Source organism: Pongo abelii, chromosome 8, assembly GCF_028885655.2.
Source record: "Pongo abelii isolate AG06213 chromosome 8, NHGRI_mPonAbe1-v2.0_pri, whole genome shotgun sequence".
Classification (NCBI taxonomy): Eukaryota; Metazoa; Chordata; class Mammalia; order Primates; family Hominidae; genus Pongo; species Pongo abelii.
Genome location: NC_071993.2, coordinates 35,777,157 through 35,799,288, shown reverse-complemented (window position 1 = coordinate 35,799,288; position 22,132 = coordinate 35,777,157). Strand labels below are relative to the sequence as shown.

Genomic DNA, 22,132 nt, shown 5'->3' with positions numbered 1-22,132 from the left:
ATAAAAGCATAGCAATGCAATTATGTACAGTACATATGCTTGATATGTACTGTATTTACCATATTGGTAAATACATAAATTATATTTACCATACTTATTATTATTTTACTTCAAGTTATTTTAAAAAGTTAACTGTAAAACAGCCTCAGGCAGGTCTTTCAGCGAGTATCCAGAAGAAGGCACTGTTATAAGAGATGACAGCTCCATGAGTGTTCTTTCCCTGAGAACCTTCCAATGGGACAGGATGTGAAGGTGGAAGACAGCAATACAGATGATCCTGACACTATACAGGCCTGGGCCAACATGTGTGTTTGTGTCTCAGTTTTTAACAAAAAAGTTTAAAAATAAAAAAAATAAAAAATTTCAAACACGGAAAAGGTTTACACAGAATAAACACAGAAGAAAACATTTTTATGCAGCTGTGTAATATGTTTGTGTTTTAAGCTAAGTGTTATTACAAAAGTAAAAAACTTACAGTAAACTACAGTTCGTTTATTGAAGAAATGATGTTTTATGAATTTAGTGTAACCTAAGTGTACAATGTTTATCAAGTCTACAATAGCAAAAAAATAAAATAAGTTAGCTGGGCATGGTGGCATGTGCCTGTAGTCCCAGTTACTCGAGAGGCTGAGGCAGGAGGATCACTTGAGCCCAGGAGTTTGAGGCTGCAGTGAACTATGATTGTGCCACTGTACTCCAGCCTGGGCAAAAGAACAAAACTCTACTTAAAAAAAGACAGTCTACAGTAGTATACAATAATGTCCTAGGCCTTCACATTCCCTCACCACCCACTCGCTGGCATACCCAGGACAACATCCAGTCCTGCAAGCTCCACTATGGTTTCGTGCCCTATACAGATGTGCCATTTTTATCTTTGATACCGTATTTTTACTGTACCTTTCCTATGTTTAGACACACAAATACTCATTATTGTGCTCCAATTGCCTATAGTATTCAGTATAATCGCAACCTATACAGGTTTGCAGCCCAGGAATAACAGGCTGTACCATACAGCTTAGGTATGTAGTGGGCTATACCATCCAGGTTTGTGTAAGTACACTCTAGATGTTTGCACAAAGATGAAATCACCATACCATTGGTTCTGTTGGATCATAAGGGGGAAAAAAAAAAGATGAAATTGCCTAATAACACATTTCTCAAAATGTAGACCTGTTGTTAAGTGATGAATGACTGTACTTGGCCATTTTTATGTCTTCTTTTGAGAAAAGTCTATTCGGGTCTTTTGCACATTTTTAGAAAATCAGGTTGTTTTCTTACTACTGAGTTGTTTGAGTCCTTCTGTGTTTCGGATATTAACCCCTTATCAGATGTATAGTTTGCAAATATTTTCTCCCATTCTGTAGGTTCCCTCTTCACTCTGTGGAATGTTTCCTTTGCTGTGGGGAAGCTTTATAGTTTGACGTAATACTGTTTGTCCATTTTTGCTTTTGTTGCCTGTACTTTTAAGGTTGTATCAAAATACTCATAGGCCAGACTAATGTCAAGGAGTTTCCTGTTTCCTTGTAGTAGTTTCATAGTTTTGGGTCTTATATTTAATCCATTTTCAAGAGTTGATATTTGTTTATGGTGAGAGACAAGGGCCTAATTTTATTCTTCTGTGTGAATATCTAGTTTTCCCAACATCATTTATTAAAGAAATGGCCCTTTCCCCATTATGTGGTCCTGCCATCTTTGTTTAATGTAAGTTGGTGTAAGTAAATGCATGGTTTTATTTCTGGACTTTATATTCTGTTCCCTTGATCAATGTATGTTTTCATGCTGGTACCATGCAGTTTTAATTACTATAGCTCTATAGTATATTTTGAAGTCAGGTAGTGTGATGCCTTCAGCTTTGTTCTTTTTTTTTTTTCCTGCATGACAAAGAGTCTTGACTTTCAAATGATTATCATACACCAAGTAATAACATGTAACAAGTTCTTAAGTTCTATCATCTAGTAAACATGATTAAGAGAAACTAAAAGCAACCGAAACAACTATACCAATATTGTTGTTCTAATCATTAGCAGGAATAGATTAAGGCTGAATGTTGCTTCACATTAAGTTACAAATAACTATTTACTACTTTTTCATAGATAAAGCCCTGACGAATTCAAGAATGCATTAGGGGGAAAATTATTTAATCCCTTTCTTTCTTCAAAAAAAATTGGTTTTGTTTAATTACATCTAAGAAAGAAAATGTCAACACTGATATATGTGTTGCTTGAACCAAAAGGCATACAAAAATAGACAACATATACCAATTAATTTTCTAAGAAACATGAAATCTAGATAAGTTCTAAGTCTGTAAAAAAAACAACTATATTTGCTACTCTCCAAAAAGTGGAGGGACCTATTATATAATATACAGAAATAATTTAATGCCTTTCCATAAGAATATAACTCGAGCTATGTTGAAGCTTCATATTCTATGAGAGCATCTAAAATGCCAATTCATAGAACAGGTGCTTTTTTCTTCTCCTACCCATTTATGCAGCAGTTTTCACAGATTTCTGGCCGTATGTTGCAGACAAAGGCCAAGAGGTTATTCAAGACTTCATCCTTGTTCTGATGGAAGTAGGTCTGGAGGGTGATCATCTTTTCTCCTGGGCCTCCTTTTCCACTTCAGTGCTTCAGCTTCGTTCGCCTTGAACTCTTTTTACCAACTCTGCAGGCGGCACTGTTCAATTTCAGCCTAAGCTACTTCTTTGGCCTGCTTCAGCTCCCGGTTCATCTACCTGCGGGCCTTGGAAACCTCAGCAGCCTGCTTCTCGATCTGTAGCAGCTGCAGAATACCCTGCAATGGACTGGCCATGGCAGTGGTTCCAGCTTCATTCTTTTGGTTCAAGATTCCTTTCGCTATTTGGGGTCTTTTGTGGTCCTGTATAAATTTGGGGATTGTTTTTCCCTATCTTTGTGAAGAATGTCATTGATATTTCTGCACTAAATCTGTAGACTAGTGCAGTAAATCTGTAGACTGCTTTGGGTAGTATGGACATTTTAACAATACTAATTCTTCCAATCCATGAACATTTATTTGTGTCTCCTTCAATTTCTCTCATCAATGTTTTTATAGTTTTCAATATACAGATATTTCACCTCCTTGCTTAAATTTATTTCTAAGTATTTTTTTCATAGCTATTGTAAATAAGAGTTTTCTTGATATTTTTTCCAGGTAGTTCACTATTAGTACATAAAAACAATACTGGTTTTTATAAGTTGATTTCATATCCTGCAACTTCAGTGAATTCATTTATTAGATCTAACAGGTTTTTCTGGTGGCATCTTTAAGGTTTTCTAATTTTTGCTCCTTTTTTTAAAGGTTTTCATATGTAAGACCATGTCATCTATGAACAGGGAAAAGTTGACTTCTTCCTTTCCAATTCAGTTGCCTTTTCTTACTTTTGCCTAATTGCTCTGGCTAGGACTTTCAGTACAATGCTGAATAGAAGTGGCAAAAATGGGCATCCGTGTCTTTTTTTTTTTTTTTTTTTTTTGAGACAGGGTCTGGCTCTGCAACCTGGGCTGAAGTGCAGGGGCATGATCTTGGCTCATTGCAACCTGTGCTTCCCAGGCTCAAGCCATCCTCCCACCTCAGCCTCCCAAGTAGCTGGGACTTACAGGTGTGTGCCACCATGCCCAGCTAATATTTGTATATTTTCTGGTAGAGACAGGGTTTCACCATGTTGCCCAGGCTGGTCTCTTAACTCTTGGGCTCCAGCGATCCACCTGCCTCAACCTCCCAAAGTGCTGGGATTACAGGTGTGAGCCACCACACCTGGCCTGGTATCCTTATCTTATTCCAGATCTTAGAGAAAAAGCTTTCAACCTTTCCCCATTCAGCATGATGTTAGTTGTGGGTGTGTCATATACTGCTTTTGTTGCATTGAAGTACATCCCTTCTTTACGTAATTTGTTGAGTTTTCATAATAAGGAAATAATGAATTTTTCAAATGTTTTTTATGCATGTATTGAGATGATGATATGGTCTTTTTCCTTCATACTGTTGATGTGATTTATCAGGTTTACTGATTTGCATATGTTGAAACATCCTTGCATCCCTAGGATGAATGGTACTTGATCACTGTTAATGATCTTTTTAATATGTTGTTGAATTTGGTTTGCTAGTATTTTGTTAAGGATTTTTGTACCTATGTTCATCAGGGATATTGACCTGTAGTTTTTGTTGTTGTCGTTGCATCTTTATATGCATTGTTTTAAAGGAAAATAGTTATTATCTGCCAAAATAGAGGTCTACTTCTGAATGAAACCTGTTTAAAGACAAGTGTTTTTCCTGAACTATGTCTGTTTTCCTCATCTAATATTGTCTCTACCTAATACATTCATTACCATAACCAGGCTTTTCTCCCCTATACCTTTTAAGAAAATCACTACAGTTTTATCTCTGATAGGGCTACAAAAATCCACATTTGTCCAGAGCACTATGAAGATATTGTCACAACTATTCAATGAAGCAGAAATTCCCCCAAAGCCTCTGTTTTCCAAATATAATTCTGAATAGTCTGCGATTTACAAGGGTTATAATAACAAACGATAAAATAAGGGAAAGAAAATAATCTCTGGCTGAACATAGTGGCTCACGCCTGTAATGCCAACATTTTGGGAGACTGAAGAGGAAGGATCACTTGAGGCCAGGAGTTCGAGACCAGCCTGAACAAGACAGTGAGACCTCATCTCTACAAAAAACTTACAAGTTAGCCAGGCATAGCAGTATGCACCTGTAGTTCTAGTTACTCCAGGAGACTGAGGCAGGATTATCACTTGAGCCCAGGAGACTGAGGCTGCAGTGAGTCACGATCATATCACTGCACTCCAGCCTGGGTGACAGAGTGAGACTCTGTTTCTTAAAAAAAAGAAAAGAGGTGGCTGGGCACTGTGGCTCATGCCTGTAATCCTAGCACTTTGGGAGGCTGAGGTGGGCGGATCATGAGGTCAGGAGATCGAGACCATCCTGGCTAACACATGAAACTCCATCTCTACTAAAAATACAAAAAATTAGCCAGGCGTGGTGGCGGGCGCCTGCAGTCCCAGCTACTAAGGAGGCTGAGGCAGGAGAATGGCGTGAACCCGGGAGGCGGACGTTGCAGTGAGGCGAGATCGCGCCACTGCACTCCAGCCTGGGCAACAGGGCAAGACTCCATCTCAAAAAAAAAAAGAAAGAAAGAAAAGAGGCCGGGCGCAGTGGCTCATGCTGTAATCCCAGCATTTTGGGAGGCCGAGGCGGGCAGATCACAAGGTCAGGAGATCAAGATCATCCTGGCTAACACGGTGAAACCCCATCTCTACACAAACAAAATTAGCCGGGTGTGGTGGCACGCGCCTGTAGTCGCAGCTCTCAGGAACCTGAGGCAAGAGAATCACTTGAACCTGGGAGGTGGAGGTTGCAGTTAGCTGACATTGTGCCACTGCACTCCAGCCTGGGTGACAGAGCGAGACTCCATCTCCACAAAAAAAAAAAAAAAAAAAAAAAAAAAAGAAAGAAAAAGAAAAGAATCCCTAAGTCTTACTCAAAAAAGAAACTATAAAATTAATGTTTCTTTTTTCAAATTTCAATGTCTAGCCTATTTTTTTGTTATTCATTATCTTTTATTGTGGTAAAAGACACATATTCACTTTTTAAGTGTAGTTTGTAGTATTAAGTATATTCACATTATTGTTAATCAGATCTACAGAACTTTTTCATCTTGCAAATCTGAAACTCTACACCCATTAAAAAATGACTCCCCATTTTTCCGTCCTCTCAGCTTACTCTTTTACTAAAGAAAATCATACAGAAAAAGGCAAAAGGAGTAACTGTATTTATACTCAGTTATTTTTTCATCACTGCTAGTGACAAACTACCCATTAGTAAAACTAAGAAAGGTAACTTGAACATTTTCTACGAGTATCCGAACCTCATAGATAATCATTACAAATTACAAAAAAATCTTTAATAGTCTCTCAAACACTAAAATAAATTTGTATGCATTTTTATTGTAAGTATAAAACAAAAATTTTTCTGAAATTTGACTCTGATTGCTTTATACTTCCTGAAATTACCTCTGAAACATCAAAATTTATTTAAAGCAAAGTATTGTCACCTTTAATACACTGACTGGGATGAAAACATAAAAATGTATTCTAAAGCCAAAAACTAACTTTTAAAGAAATATACTGGCTATTATATACAAAATTATCAAAATATGAGTACAGATACATAACAAATTCTTGTTGAAGTCGAAAAAAGTTGGTTACTAATATTAACAGTTCACCAGTTACTTTTTATTATGGCTTCTGAACCTTGAATTACCTTCAATAATGAGTTACGGTTCAAAGCAGTGGGTTTTTCTGAATTGGTTGACTAAGGAACATTTTATAATACAGATTTAGCATTTATTGAAAAAAATTACTCTCTTCCTTTTTCTTCCATTCTTTGTTCATTTTTATAGATAATTCTAACAGAATACAAATGTTCTGTGTAACAGATAAAATATGAACCATGAAAAACAGCCAGGGGAAAGAATATATAAAAATAAGGAGCAATAGTGAAAAAATCTACAGCAAAACAGAAATTTTTATTTCAAAATTTTAACAGAAACACTTTTCTCCTTCAGTAAGAGTCCCTCAGCTAAGGGAATTAATATACTGAAGCTAAAATACAAGATTCAATAAAACACTCACCTTAAACTAGATCTACTTAGCTGAAATTATAAGAAATCAACCTAACATAATGCAGATCGTCTTTAATATACAAATATAAGGTTGCTAACCTATTAACAAGAGAAAATGTTGCTTGAGGTCTTCTATTTGTTTGCTCATTTTTTGTTTGTTTTGTGATTGCCATCTACATCCTTCCTAGGCCTATCTGGGACCAAGAAGATGGATTTTTGGCATAGCTGACCAAAACAGAGAAATGCCATTCCAATTTTCCACCAGATTAAAAAAGAAAATTTGCAACTCGCACAAGACAACATTTCCAAGTATCCCTTGTTAAATCGTTCCTACTTCAATCCCCCACGGCATGCCAGGGCTGCTTTATTCCGAGGGATTCCTTACACATTGTGCACTTAGAATGGAAAAGATAAGAAAGGATAAGATATGAAGCCATCAGAAATTCAGAAGAGTCAGTCACTTTTGGCAAACATCATAGGGTTAACAGAGTTCAGCTTGATTAGGAGAGTATAATCTCTGAACAACATTCCCTAGCGGCTTTCTCTGCCTCCCTAGCGTCTCCTTGTTTCCAAAAATACAGAGGTCCTTGGAGAGGTTAAGTGTTTTACGAGAACTAATTCTCTCGAGGCAGTATGCTGACCTTGACAATCTCCAGAGTTTCCTTCCACCCCTTTGACTCCTGTGATACTGCTCCTTTCATCTTTCCCTTCTATCTTTGCTGAAACCTTGAGAAGTAGTCATTTATAAAGAAGAGTTATTTAGCTTTCAGAGTCGAGGCCTCCAGGCTTCAGCAGCAGCTATGGAGAATTATACTTCAGAAAGTCAGTTTTAACGTATATCCTTTCCCACTGGCTCCATCTGAATGACCTCACCCACCTAGGTCTTCATGGCAGTGTTACCAATTCCCAAGAGTCTAGGAACAAGAAAAGTTCAAGGTGTCCACTCTACTGCCTTCAGAGTAGATCATACATTTGTGAAATGAATATGGATTGCATATTAATTATACTTAACTAGGTATAATGACATTTTGTTATATAAGAAAATGTCCATAATGTTTTAAGAGTTGTATACCCAGAAATAAGTAGGAGTAAAATGACATGATGTCTGAGATCTGCTGAGCAGCTTAAAATACTTCAGCGACAAGAAGAAAAAAAGAAGATAGATGAGGCAAGTGCTACAAAATCTTTTTTTTTAATTTTATTGAGACAAGGTCTCGCTATGTTGTCAGGCTGGAGTGCAGCGGTTATTCATAGGCATGATCACAGTGCACTACAGCCTTGAACTCCTGGGCTCAAGCAATCCACTGGTCTCAGTCTCCCAAGTAGCTGGGAATACAAGGGCATGCCATCACATCTGGCAAAAATCTTTTTTGTATTAATTTATTTTTTATTAAAGAGACAAGATCTCAAGCTGGTCTTGAACTCCTGGGCTCAGGCAATCCTCTTGCCTCAGCCTCCCAAAGTGCTGGGATTATAGGCGTGAGCCACCATGCCTGGCCTAGCAAAATCTTAATAATTACTAACTTTATATATATGTGGAATCATTCTTCTACTCTTATGTATGTTTGAAGTCTTTCACAACAAAAGAAGTTTTAACTTCTCATTACCCATTTAAAAACAATATTATTTCCAGAGGATGTAAGTGTCACTATTTTAAAACTACTTGTATTGTACATACAATATTTTTGCTTTTCACTATTTTGATTTCTGGAAAAGAAAATTTCTAACCTGGCCAAGTTATTTAAAATGGACTCTCCAACTTTTTATCAACAGTTTTACCAGAATCCAGTGAGTCTAGTCCTGTATATCAACACACGTACTTAATAAATAAGATACCAGATTCCATTAAAAATAAGTCAGCATAAAAATAATTTAGACAAGAAAGCCAGGACAACATTTAACTTCCAGTTATTTGCCATACTAGGATTTGTTGATGGCAACTCCTGCTTCCAACTTTTTGACATTACCACCACCGTAATTTTGTTTTCGAACAGAAGAGAAAGGCTCCATTTATTACTACAAAGTTATAAAACAGAAAAGCAAAACTCCAGTCTCCCCTGGTGTACCTGCACCTCACCTCAATCCATCAGCAGAACAGGGGCCTAACAGCCAAAACCAAGCTCAACAGTTGCTAGGTCTCTGATGATTTTCAGAGTATATCCTTGATTAGCAGAAGCTCTGGAAAGGCCAGGGCAATCAAAACAAGCAGTATCAAATGACATTAGATGCAAAGAATCAAACCCACTGAATGTTCTGCTCACACCTTTTGTTCCCACGCTGTTTACTGATAATTTGATCATATAAACAAGGAAGGTGAGTGTCAGAAATTCCTCTTTATTCACAACTAAGTTTAAAACTAAAACATATGGAAATTTACAATCCTCAAGTTTGAAGAAAAATGAGACAAGTGGCAAGTAAATATGAAGCCATCAGAAATTCAGAAGAGTCAGTCACTTTTGGCACACATCATAGGGTTAATAGAGTTCAGCTTGATTTCCTACTCCTTGTAAGATATATACTATTATACGATAGTAACAATACTCATAAACGAACAGCTGCTGGTGTCACAAGAACTTAAATGAGTAATTATGTTCAGAAAATTCTGACTGCTAAGAATTGTCTTCTAATTCTTCAAAAAATCATGATCCATGCATGGCACGGAGGATAATTCTTAGTTAACTAAAATAATCCATTAAGTCGGCATACAGATTACTTCTTAATCCCTATATTTCTAGCATGTGAAAGATAAAAACCATAGTTTCAGTTTGATCAAATACTTCAAACAGGCCGGGTGCAGTGGCTCACGCCAGTAATCCCAGCACTTTAGGAGGTCAAAGCAGGTGGATTGCTTGAGGTCAGGAGTTCAAAACCAGCCTGGCCAACATGGCATAACCCTGTCTCTAATAAAAACACAAAAATCAGTTGGGCGTGGTGGCACATGCCTGTAATCCCAGCTACTCGGGAGGCTGAGGCATAATAATCATTGGAACCCGGGAGGTGGAGGCTGCAGTGAACAGAGGTTGCAGTGAGCCGAGATTGCACCACTGCATTCCAGCCTGGGCGACAGAGTGAGACTCTGTCTCAAAAAAACAAAACAAAACAAAAACAACAACAAAAAAATACTTCTAACAATATAAAATAGAAAAACAAAAAAATTCCATGAATTTACTATCCAGATTTAATAACTATCAATATTTATTAGCATACAACATTATTTGAGATTTTTAAAGAAGCATTATAGATGTAAACACAGGCTTTTTTTAGTTCCTTGATTCTGCCTTCTCACAAGTCTCTATAATCTTCCATTTTATTCAAAACATTCCCAAATTTCCCACATCCCAGTTCTCACCCCTTTGTTTCACAAACCCATCTTTCTCTATTAGTTCAAGACAAATTTCTTAAAAGAGTCTATACTTCCAATTTCGACTTCCCCTCCTCTTACTTATTCTCTAACCTACTAAAACCTAGTTTATATCCACTGGTCTCCTATTCGATTCCAAGCCCTCAGAAACCTAAGGCTACTTTTCAGACTCCACATTGCTTAACCTGTTGGCAACATTTTTTTTTTTTGTTTTTGAGACAGGGTCTCACTCTGTCACCCAGACTAGGGTGAAGTGGCTCCATCTTGGCTCACTGCAACCTCAGCCTCCTGGGTTCAAGCGATTCTCCTGCCTCAGCCTCCCGAGCAGCTGGGACTACAGGCGTGTGCCACCATAACCACCTAGTTTTGTATTTTTAGTAGAGACAGGGTTTCTTCATGTTGGCCAGGCTGGTCTCGGACTCCTGGCCTCCCAAAGTACTAGGATTACAGATATGAGCCACTGCACCCGGCCACCTGTTGGCAATTTCTGAGTGAGGCTCACAGAGGTGTCTGTCGCCCAGCCTGAAGGTCCTCAGAATTGCAAATTACCATATGTAGATAATGGAAATCTATTGCTGGGACTTCAGCCCCAGAATTCTGGGGCAAAAGGCATCTGTAGAACTTAGTGAGCTGGGACCCACCTAGAGGGAAGTAGAGTCAGAAGGAAGAAAATGTACTTTCAGGCTGGGTACAAGAAGCTCACGCCTGTAATTCCAGCACTTTGGGAAGCCGAGGTGCAAGGACTGCTTCAGCACAGGAGCTTGAGACCAGCCTGGGCAATATAGTGAGAACTTGTCTCTACCAAAAAAAAAAGAAAGTGCTTTCAACTACAACTTCAGCAAAGGGCAGAATTACTGACCAGAAACCATAGCTCTAAAAATTCTGGAAAATCCCAAAATCATGAAAAAAAGTATATGCTTTCTATTCTATTCACACAGACAAAAAGACTAAAGGAGCTACACTAAAATTTTAACAATGATTAAATCTCTGGATGTTAAGATTATGGATAGTTTTTATATTCTTCATTTTAATATTTATTTTCTACAATGAACATGCATTTTTTTTTAACAAGGGTGGGTGTGTGTGTATGTGTGTGTGTGTGTGTGTGTTTAAGCAAAAGGCCTGGCCTACATGCCTGTCTCTCAGTGTAACAAAAGGTGTTGCTAGGGAGATACAGCTCTACAGAATACCGCAGAAAACCTCCAGGGAACGAGTGGGTGTTGGCAGCTTTAAAGAGGAAAGAAAAGCAGCCTGGGTGCACAGGAAAGGAGAGCTCTCACACCAGTCTGGCCTAATATAACCCAAGAAGCGCCTGGTGTTTCCCCTGGGCCTTGAAGTCAACCACCAGGTCCTTTTTATTCTCCCTTTAATGTACCACAAAGGTCTCACCACTGCTCTGTATCTCACGCTACTTTGACTCCACCAGGCACCCTGATGGTGTCTTCACTTCCGACTCAATGACCTTCAATTCCACCTCCACATGGCTACTAGTGTCAAAACTGAAAATATGGTGGACATCTGAAAACATTTCAAGACTATTTAGAGTACAGTGTACTCTAAACCCTGAAATGTATACGATCCTCTGCTTACCTTTACCAGCTGGACTGCCCAGCCCAGACACCTGGCTCCAGTTAAACTCAATACCCATAGTTCCCTGAACATCCCATGCTCTGGCTTTGTGCCTTTGTGCACACTCTTCGCTCTGCCTAGAATATGCTTCCTCACCTTATCAACCTGGCAGACTCCTACTCATCCTTTGTGTCTAGCTCAAAGGAGATCTATAAAGCACTTCTAGTCAGCTGGCTGCTCCCTCTTCTGTAGGCCTTATTCATTTTCTACATAGTATTTTACATCACTTCTTACCCTACTGGAATTATTGCTAAAATATCCGTCTACCCTACCAAACCATGGGATATTTAAGGCCTGAAACTACATATCCACATGCATCCGGAATAATCAGACACAGCAGACATTCAATAAATATTTGATGAACTAACAAATGTGTTTATTTTTACTATATATTTTTATAGATATCTCAGAAATAAATTTTAGGACCTAGAAACAGGTACTAACTGATACTGGTGACCCCTGAATGAAACCAATTCAAAGTTCGACACCTAACTGAAAAGAAAGTAATGATCAAGACAAATATATACTGGGCAAATGGTAAGATTTCTGTCATCTTAACAGCTAAGGACATCAGAACTGTATCAATTTCGAATTAGCAAACCCTCTCAAATCATACTTTGAGGATTACATATTCAGGAAGGGTTTTTGTTTTTCCTTCCATAGTGGTGGAGGCAATGGAGATGGGGCACTGCTGAATGTCTGTTAAAATGCAAGGCTAATTACAACACGTATCTTTTCTTCACAATCAAATAAGCAAGAATGGCTGATAACCAGGGAACATGGAAAATTTAAGATCAATGGCAAGAAAACAGAATCTGCACCTAATTCTCATTTCCATATATTTTGACTTTCAACAGTGCCTACCTATTGCCTACCTGAGCTAAAGCAGGGATTGAATTTTGGCCAGTCTGAGTCTGCACATGAGCAGACTTGCTCTCTGTCAAAGAAGCTGTTATACTTCCATCATGCTGGGATTCAACTGTTTCCATGGTCATTTGTCTGAAAAGACAATAAAAAGGAAAACAAATTAAGGCCCTATCTTAAGTATTTGGAAATACAGGCTGAACATCCCTAATCCAAAAATCCAAAATCTGAAATGCTCCAAAATCTGAAATTTTCTGAGCATTTACATGATGCCACAAAAGGAAAATTCCACATGTGACCTCATGCTATGGCTCAAGACTTTGTATCCTGTACAAAATCATTAAAAATATTGTATAAAATTACCTTCAGACTATAAGGTGTATATGAAACATAAATGAATCTCGTGTCTAGACCTGGCTCTCATCCCCAAGGTAACTCATATGTATATGCAAATATTCTAAAATCCAAAAAATTCCAAATTCTGAAACAATTCTGGTCCCAAGCATTTCAGATAAGGGATACTCAACCTGTACTGTTTTTACCTAGCTTTCTAATAACCATTTCTGACATCCAATTGTACTATCTGGTTTTTGTTTTCTTCAAGAAACAGGTTCAATAGTAGAGTCCTAACTCTCTCTTCTTTTCTTTTCTGCTCACTGAATATGAACATTACCAAGGGAGCACTGCAAAATGTCTCATGAAAACTACCTTAGTTTAAAACTTATAAAGTCTTCCTGATCATTACTTTAACCCTGCTGTTTAGCATGAATGACTGGAAAATTAGGTTTTCTATTTTACATGAAAAGTATAAATATTCTATGATTCTTAAGGCCTAATAAACCTGCTTTATATTATGAGGTAGTGTGAAGGAATTTCCCCATCATCTAAATTACATGTATAATAATATAAAAATGTGTCTTGCTTTGTTATCACTAAGTTGTTTCTGATAAACAAGCCCCAATTATTGAAAAAAGAGGACCTAATTTTTCCAGGAAAAACTTCTGATGTGATTTGAAGTTTGTGTATGAATTCAGTTTAAGTTAATGATTTCTATATGGACTCTTTTTAGAAGGCAAACTATATTATAATAAATTTTATCCTGTTAAAGATAAAATATAAACAAAATAAAATGTAAATTTAAAAACCTACAGAGGCCGGGCGCGGTGGCTCACGCCCGTAATCCCAGCACTTTGGGAGGCTGAGGCGGGCGGATCACGAGGTCAGGAAATCGAGACCATCCTGGCTAACACGGTGATACCCCGTCTCTACTAAAAATACAAAAAATTATCCAGGCGCCACCGTGGTAGGCGCCTGTAGTCCCAGCTACTCGGGAGGCTGAGGCAGGAGAATGGCATGAACCCAGGAGGCAGAGCTTGCAGTGAGCCGAGATCGCGCCACTGGACTCCAGCCTGGGCGACAGAGCGAGACTCCGTCTTAAAACAAACAAAAACAAAAAAACAAAAAAAAATACAGCTTATAGAAACTACTCCCTGCTGTTACACATCTTTTCAGCTGTCAATAATACAATGGTTTTTTTTCACCTTAGTCTAACTATACATCCAAAAAGTATATAGACCACTTAGATCTTTGAATTAAAACATCCAAGTTGTTTTTCCAGATTTAATTAGTTACCAGATCCTACAGATCCTTCATCTACTGTCTTTGACTTCATACTGCCTTTTGCATTCCAGTAGCCATTACCCGAATCCAATCCTTCCATGCTCAAACCTGTCTGCTATCGTCTATACTACAGTTATTTTAATACTTATAACTGACCAGGACAATTTAGAGCAATTATATCAACATACAAAAGTAGAGCCTACCATAGAAAAATGTCTTTCCCTTAATATTGCCTAAGCCTTTATCTCTTTTCTTATAACTTCCCAGCGTGGCCTCTCCAATTCTAGGTAATTATAGGTCATCATCACACATGAAGTGTTAATTCCTGCTGTTCTACTTTTGGTTATGTGAGCAGTTTCCAAAGAAAATACCTCAGGACATTAGTTCTGCAGGTTCTAAAAAGGCATTATCTGAGGAAAAAGGGTAGGGAAAATGCTTTGTCAAAACGTTTTAAAGATTAAAAGGGTTTCTTTCCCACAGAACATCTCAAAAGCTTCAATCTGCTAGTGTGTCTTGAGAAGAGTGAAGGGCACAGGTCCAACAGACAGCATTTTCTAAAAGTATCTGACTACCAAACAAACCCTTTTCCCACAAAGCATGCCCTAGCAGGAGTATTTTGGAAACCACCTGGGAAATGTTGTCTTGTGCTATTTTTTATACCTTTGAAAGGCAAAACCTTTAAGATTCTGCAACAACTTGGGTCTCAACTCAAAAATTATATGCCAAAAGGCCTTCCCCAGTAAACTCTATTTCATTCTAGAAACATTCATTTAGCATAGTCTACATGGCAGGCTCCGAAAATACAAAAGCAGATAAGTCATGGCCCTTGCCCTGACGGAATCCATTAACTACATGGTTGTTGGTTTCTCAAATTATGGTCCTTGGACAACTTGCATCAGAATTAACGAGAAGTATTTGTTGTAAAAAACGCAGAAGCTTAGGCCCAAACCTAGTGAATCAAACTTTCTTGAGAATTTAACTTCTTATATGCAAACAATTCCAATATGTACTAAAATTTGAGAAACACAGTTTATTGGCAGGTCAGTAATTAAAGTAAACCACAAGTAAAGTAATTTCTTTTTTTTTTTTTTTTTTTTTTGAGGCAGAGTCTCACTCTGTCAACCCAGGCTGGAGTGCAGAGGCATGATCTCGGCTCACTGCAACCTCTGCCTCCCAGGTTCCAGCAGTTCTCTGGCCTCAGCCTCCCACGTAGCTGGGATTACTGATGCATGCCCCCATGCCCAGCTATTTTGTATTTTTAGAAGAGACGGGGTTTCGCCATGTTGGCCACGCTGGTCTTCAACTCCTGACCACAGGTGATCTGCCTGCCTTGGCCTCCCAAAGTGCTGGGATTACTAGGCGTGAGCCATTGCAACTGGCCGTAATTTCTTGAATCATGTGATGTATGTGATCCATGAAATGCTCTGGAAAACATGAGAGAATGACTAAGTCTGCCAGAGAATGTGGTCATATGAGTTGTATATTGAAGGTTGAGTAGGATTTCATCAGGTAGAAAGGACAGGTCGACTATGAGAGGCAGGAAAGTACAGAGGATATCTGGGAAACAGAATAGCTGATTACAGTAGAAAATCTGGGTGAGGGAAAGGGGGATAATTAGATTTAGTGGGGAAGAGACAGAGTAGGACTGGTACAAATAGGGCTGGACAGGCTGCATGGAATTAAATTAGGAATAATACCTTCATTATTTTTTTTTTTTTGAGACAGTGTCTCGCTTTGTCACCCAGGCTGGAGTGCAGTGACGCAATCTGGACTCACTGCAACCTCCACCTCCTGGGTTCAAGCGATTCTCCTGCCTCAGCCTCTCAATTATCTGGGATTACAGGCACGTGCCACCACACTCAACTAATTTTTTGTATTTTTAGTAGACACGAGGTTTAACCATGTTGGCCAGGCTGGTCTCCAACTCCTGGCCTCAAGTGATCAGCCCGCTTCAGTCTCCCAAAGTGCTAGGATTACAGGCGTGGCCACCATGCTCAGCCTGTGAGTTACAACTCAATAACTGATATTTATAATAACTATCCTGAGTCACGAAAAAAAGACTAATTATGTTCAGTATACTTTAAGGACAGAGGGGTACACACTGTAGAATCCAAGAAGTCTCCCATCAAAAAAAAAAAAAAAAGTTTTAATGATTAGAAAGATAAATTATTCAGGCCTCTATTTTTGAGATATGATAAAAGACAAACAGATTTCAAAATGTTTTATACATGAAAATGTCTTGATACATACCATCTCATGCAATCATCTTAACTGGTCCATTTTTCTCTGAGGGCATTTCCCAGAGAGTTCAGTCCTTTGCCCTTTTCCCTTTGTCAATACTACAGAATTTTCCAATACTATGAATACTATGGCTTCTTCAATCCTATATGCAGATGGCTCCCAAATCTGTATTTACACACACCTCCCTCCTACTGAGCATCTCAACCTGGGGTTTTCATGGACACCTGTCCCCTCCCTTTTATTTCTTCTTTTAGTCAAGAGTATCATCATCCATTCAGGCTCCAAAGCTAGAATCGTGTGTCTATATATAATCAGTCAGAATCAGATCAACCACAAAAAGCAACCCCACAAAGCTAAACATCAGTCAGGATGCCATGAGGCCTTGAGCCTTAGGGAGAAAGGCAGAGATGGAAGGTCAGCAGCCATCCCAACTCCTCCTCCTTACCAGAATTTAGCACTGGGCACTGTCCACTGTAACCTCCCATCACCACACTGGACAAAGCAATTGAGCTGCTGTTCCACACAGTTGCTGCTATCCACTCTGAAGACAATAAATCACAGACAATGGGCCTTTTCCTAAGCCACAACTAAACTGCAATGCCCCTGCACCCATGCCAGAATCACACTCAAATCACTGTCTAAGATATAAGCTCCTTCCATATTTCATCTTCACTCTCATAACTAGTGCTTCCTTTCCCTCCATAATACAACCCCTCACTCCTGTTCTCCTTCCAAACCCCAGCAATATGCTATCTGGAACTCCCAAAGCCTCTCTGCTGTCCTCTCAAGAGGGTACTGCTCATCTTCCCACACCCAATTAAGGTCAGCATGTTGACTGGCCATCTGCTTTGTTCCCCACTGTTGCTTCCCACCTGTACCTCCTTTACTCGCTCATAAAAACCCTTGTTCAACTGAGGCTCAAGGTCATCAGGTGTACAATCCTGAACCCATCCATAAGATAATCATCTACTCACCTCCAGGATGTAAACTGAAGACTCTGGCCCCTGATGTAAAAGTCTTCCTCTTCACCATTCTGTCTATGTTCAACACTCAAAAGAAGACCTATCCCTTACCCAGATGCCTCAGATCAATGACTTACTTTATGCCACTTCAGCCATCTACTGGAGTGGTTGGCCACACCCTGGACACTGCCAATGTGCAAACTGGTCCAGCTCTGAAAAAATTAATTCCAACATTCCACTCTTCCTACAACATCCTATCCTCCCATTTTACCCTCTCCCTTGACCACTCCCATCACGCTTGTTATTCCAACACACTGAGATCTCCACACCACTTTCTCTCTGCCCATCTGCCTCCCCCTTTCTTCACTTCCCACCCTATTCAGCTAACATGGCTTCTCATTTTAATCACTGTTTCCCAGCCCAGCACGGTGGCTCACGTCTGTAATCCCAGCACTTTGGGAGGCCAAGGCGGGCAGATCATGAGGTCAAGAGTTCAAGACCAGCCTGGCCAACATGGTGAAACCCTGTCTCTACTAAAAATACAAAAATTAGCCAGATGTGGTGGCAGGCACCTGTAATCCCAGCTACTTGGGAGGTGGAGGCAGGAGAATTGCTTGAACCTGGGGGTTGGAGGTTGCAGTAAGCCAAGACTGTGCCACTGCTGTATATTCTTAGTAAGTACCAATCTTGGATAAAACCAACTCTTCATCTCCTCTATGCCTGCACCAAGGCAGATGAACAATACTGAATGAAATTATAAGACAGAATAAGCTATTGAGGCCAAGCACAGGGGCTCACGCCTGTAATCCCAACACTCTGGGGGGCCAAGGCAGAAGGATCACATGAGCCTAGGAGTTCCAGACCAGACTGGGCAACATAGTGAGACCCCGTCTCCACATAAAAAACAAAAAAGTTAGCTGGGCATAGTGGTGGGCACCTGTAGTCCCAGCTACTCAGGAGGGTGAGGTGGAAGGATCACTTGAGCTCAGGAGGTCAAGACTGCAGTGCGCCATAATCGTGCCACTGCACTCCAGCCTGGGTGACAGAGCAAGACTCCATCTCTAAAAATATAAATATAGCTATTAAATTCTTGGTTTTCAACCTCAAATGGGCAGCAAACCGATGGAGTTTGCCTACTTGGCTTACTACTCTCCCATTCTCCACAACTGTTTCAAATGTTCTCCCTCTTCTCAATCCCTGCGTTTCTATACTGACTACATTCAATGAAAGCCCTTGCCTCCTGTCTCTAATGAGAACTCCATCAACTTCCCACAACCAAATCAACAAAGCTATTGACATCTACACTCACCATGTTCCCTTGCCTCCTGCCTCCTTCCCACTCTTAAAATACCTGTATCTGTTGTTTGGAGCCCATGCCCCGGGGGATTATACTATCAATTATTCTCTCCCCCTCTAACAGTTTTTTCCTGTAAAGATTTAAACACATTCACGTCTCTCCCATCTCACAACTTATACACATAGCCACAAATCCACTGGATCAGAAATCTCTCGAGCTATTCCCTTGAACCTCTCTTCCCCTTCTCACTGCTGAACTACTTGAAAGAACTGCCAACACTACTATCTCCGTTACTTCACATCCCACATACTCCTAGACACCCCCAAGTTTAGAGAGGTTTCTGCCTCTAAAACATCTCTAGAAATGGTAACTAATCTCTGTCACTAAATCCAATGTACATTTTAAGTCCTACCTTTTGTTTGATCCCTCAGCAGCATTCAAGCTGTTGACAACATCTTCTTTCTTGAACACTGTCTCAGCGTTCTGATACTACATTTTCCTCTTCTCATCCGATTCGCTGACAATTCCTCCACAAGCTCCTCTGACAATTCCTCCCCTTCCTCAATGTTAACCTTCAACATTGCATGTCTTCGGGACTCTGCTTAGCTCTCCTGCCTCACTCTCAAATCTCTCCCTACTTCATATGGTCTGTTTATCTGGATTCAAGTGCCAGATTTAAACCCATGACTCTAGGCCAGACGTCTCTTCTCAATTCCAAAATCCAATATGCAAATCCCTGTTTAACATCTCCAAACACATGTCCTGCAGGAACCTCAAAATCAGTGGGTCCAGAACTAAACTCCTCTTCTTCCTCCACAAACTTACCCTTATGAGTTTCCTATCTCAGGAAATGGGACCCCACCATCCAACCAATTGTTCAAGCCAGAAACCCCTGAAACTCCCTCTCTGTCATTCCACACAGCATCATCACCAGGTATGATGATTCTACCTTCTGAAGAACAATTAAGTCTCCTTCTCTACCTTTCCACAGCCACCACTCTACCTCCTGGCTCCAATCCATGCCAATAGTTATGTTTCTAAAACATGTATTTCTGCTTAAAACACTTCTTTGCTTAAAACTCTTCAGTAGCTTCCTATTGACTACAGGATAAAATCCAAACTTCTAATTCTCATAACTATAACCATCATTTATTGAGAGTTTACCATGTGGTAAGTGACCGGTAGTTTTGATTAACAACTCTATAAGATCACTATCATCAGTTCTTCCAGCCTGGGCAACAGAATGAGACTGTCTCAAAAACTAAAAAATAATTAGCTCTTCTTTTAGAAATAAGGAAAAGGAGACTCAGGGAGGTTAAGAATTTGATCTTACCACAAAGGTATTAAGTGGCATAGCCAGGTTTTCAACCAAGGTCTTTTTCCAAAGTCCATATACTCCATTACTAAACCACACTGCCATTCGATCTCTTTCACAATGTGACCCATTTTAGTTCTCCAGCCTTATCTCTAGTCCCTCTACTCTTTCCAACACACTGCATGCCAGCCTCCTAATCAGACATTTTTTCAAGTACATATCTTACTCTCCCAGTTTTAATCTTTTACATCTAATCTCCCCTCTTCCTGAAATGCCCTTTACCCTTCTTTGTCCAACTGGCAAATTCTCACTAGTCTGTCAAGGCCTGGTTCGAGACACCAACTTTCAAAGGCCTATTCTAATAGCCATGGGCAGAATTAGGTATTCTCTTTTGAGTTCCCAAAGCATTTACAAGTCTGTTATAACACTTGTGTAGCATATAATACATGTATTCACACAACAGCGTGAGCAACTCAGGGACAGGGATCCCATCTTATAGATTTCCATGCATTCCCAGTGCCTAGTACAGTATATGCTAAATAAACCAATTAATCAATTATCCTGGAAGACTGTGCAACTGTCAGGTGTTATTATAATAATAAAGATAACATTCAGAGAGATTAAGGGACTTTTACAGGGAACATAATAGGTATCATGATGAGGGATGAAAAAGAGGTGTTGTGACTGTGACTCCAGGGTTCCTTCCACAGCCAGTGCCCTGCAATTTACAGTTTGGACAACATTTTATGATGATGATGTGTTTTGGAGAATGCTGCAATTGTTGTCACAATCTCATTCAGATATGCCTTCTCTTTCATACCAAATGTATGGACTGTAATTTTATTCCATTTGTATCCTGCCAGAGTACCTAGCACGGTGTTCAGTTCATGCCATTTAGTAAAAGTTTGATACTAAAATTATTTTTTTGAAGGTAAAAATCATCTACAAAAAAGGTCAACACTAGCAATTTAAAATAGATATGCTATTTCAAGCCAGTTTATTCTGCAGATTTATATCCAAATCTGCAGATTTATTCTGCAGATTTATGCCCTCCAGTACAACCTCCTAAACCCACTAAAACCCAACTCCTATACAGGACTCAGTGCAGAAGATTCAACTAACATTTCAGTGCTCAACATGGGTCAAGCACTGTACCAGGTATTTTTCAGGCACTATATCAGCAGAAATGCAGGACCCCAAACTCAGCTGTAAATGATGTACTTGTATTAACATCTATAAATCAGCCACAGCTGCTCCAGATAGAATTTATAGAGTCCATTACAATCTTACATTATTCACTATATAATTTATAGCTAAATATATTAAAATTGAAGAGATGTCTCATAGAATATATTTCTCGAAATCTCACTTTCTGTATTATAGTTGTGATAATATTAAATAAACATAGTTGCACTAAAACTAATAGTCTTTAATTAACTATGTAGTATTTTAATCTTAAACAATAATCCTTTTTAGAGAGAAAAGAACCAACGGGCAATTATGAATTACAAAATAATTAAAAATAAAAACATGTAAGGATAAAACAATAAAAACTAAAACAAACAAAAAAGTCCACTAAGCACTATAAATTAACAACAAGCAAAATACTGGCAAATATTTGGTTCCACAATTCTAAAAAACAGGTAAAAATTTGCTAAAATGGTGGCTGGGCATGGTGGCTCATGCCTGTAATCCCAGCACTTTGGGAGGGCTAGGCAGGTGGATCACCTGAGGTCAGGAGTTTGAGACCAGCTTGGTCAATATGGTGAAACTCCATCTCTACTAATAATACAAAAATTAGCTGGGTGTGGTGGCACGCACCTATAATCCCAGCTACTTGGGGGCTGAGGCACAAGAATCACTTGAACCTGGGAGACAGAGGTTGCAGTGAGCCAAGATTGTGCCACTGCAATCCAGCCTGGGCACAGTGAAACTGTGTCTCAAAAAAAAAAAAATTGCTAAAATGGAGATATTTAAATTTACAAACAACTAATAATAGCAGGAACATTATTTTCTTTTGAAGTTAAATATTTCTTCTGAAATCTCCTTTATATTATTTAGCAAACTTTGATAGAAAAGCAAATATTACCACAACCTGTTTTGAATATATTGGGCTCCAAATTAATAAAATAGTAATATATCTATTGTTTTTTTAAAAAATAGGACCCTCCATTA

At 39.1% G+C, this 22,132-nt stretch overlaps 1 protein-coding gene and 1 pseudogene across 30 annotated transcripts in view; both read right to left on the bottom strand.

Moving 5' to 3' along the window:
• CREM (cAMP responsive element modulator) overlaps positions 1-22,132 on the bottom strand; it is an 89,951-nt gene that overhangs the window by 55,825 nt on the left and 11,994 nt on the right. For 20 of the 30 annotated variants that reach the window (XM_009245263.4, XM_054523190.2, XM_024253408.3 and 17 more), the window contains one exon: positions 12,534-12,657. The exons of 3 other annotated variants lie outside the window; for them this stretch is intronic. In XM_009245263.4, the coding sequence (XP_009243538.1) occupies positions 12,534-12,657 (124 nt within the window). Of the gene's footprint in view, positions 1-12,533; positions 12,658-12,885; positions 12,954-22,132 lie in introns of those variants that run through there. 7 more of the 30 variants (XM_054523204.2, XM_063727283.1, XM_063727285.1 and 4 more) reach the window with 5 other exon arrangements.
• Positions 1,842-12,527, bottom strand: LOC129048425 (V-type proton ATPase subunit G 1-like; annotated as a pseudogene).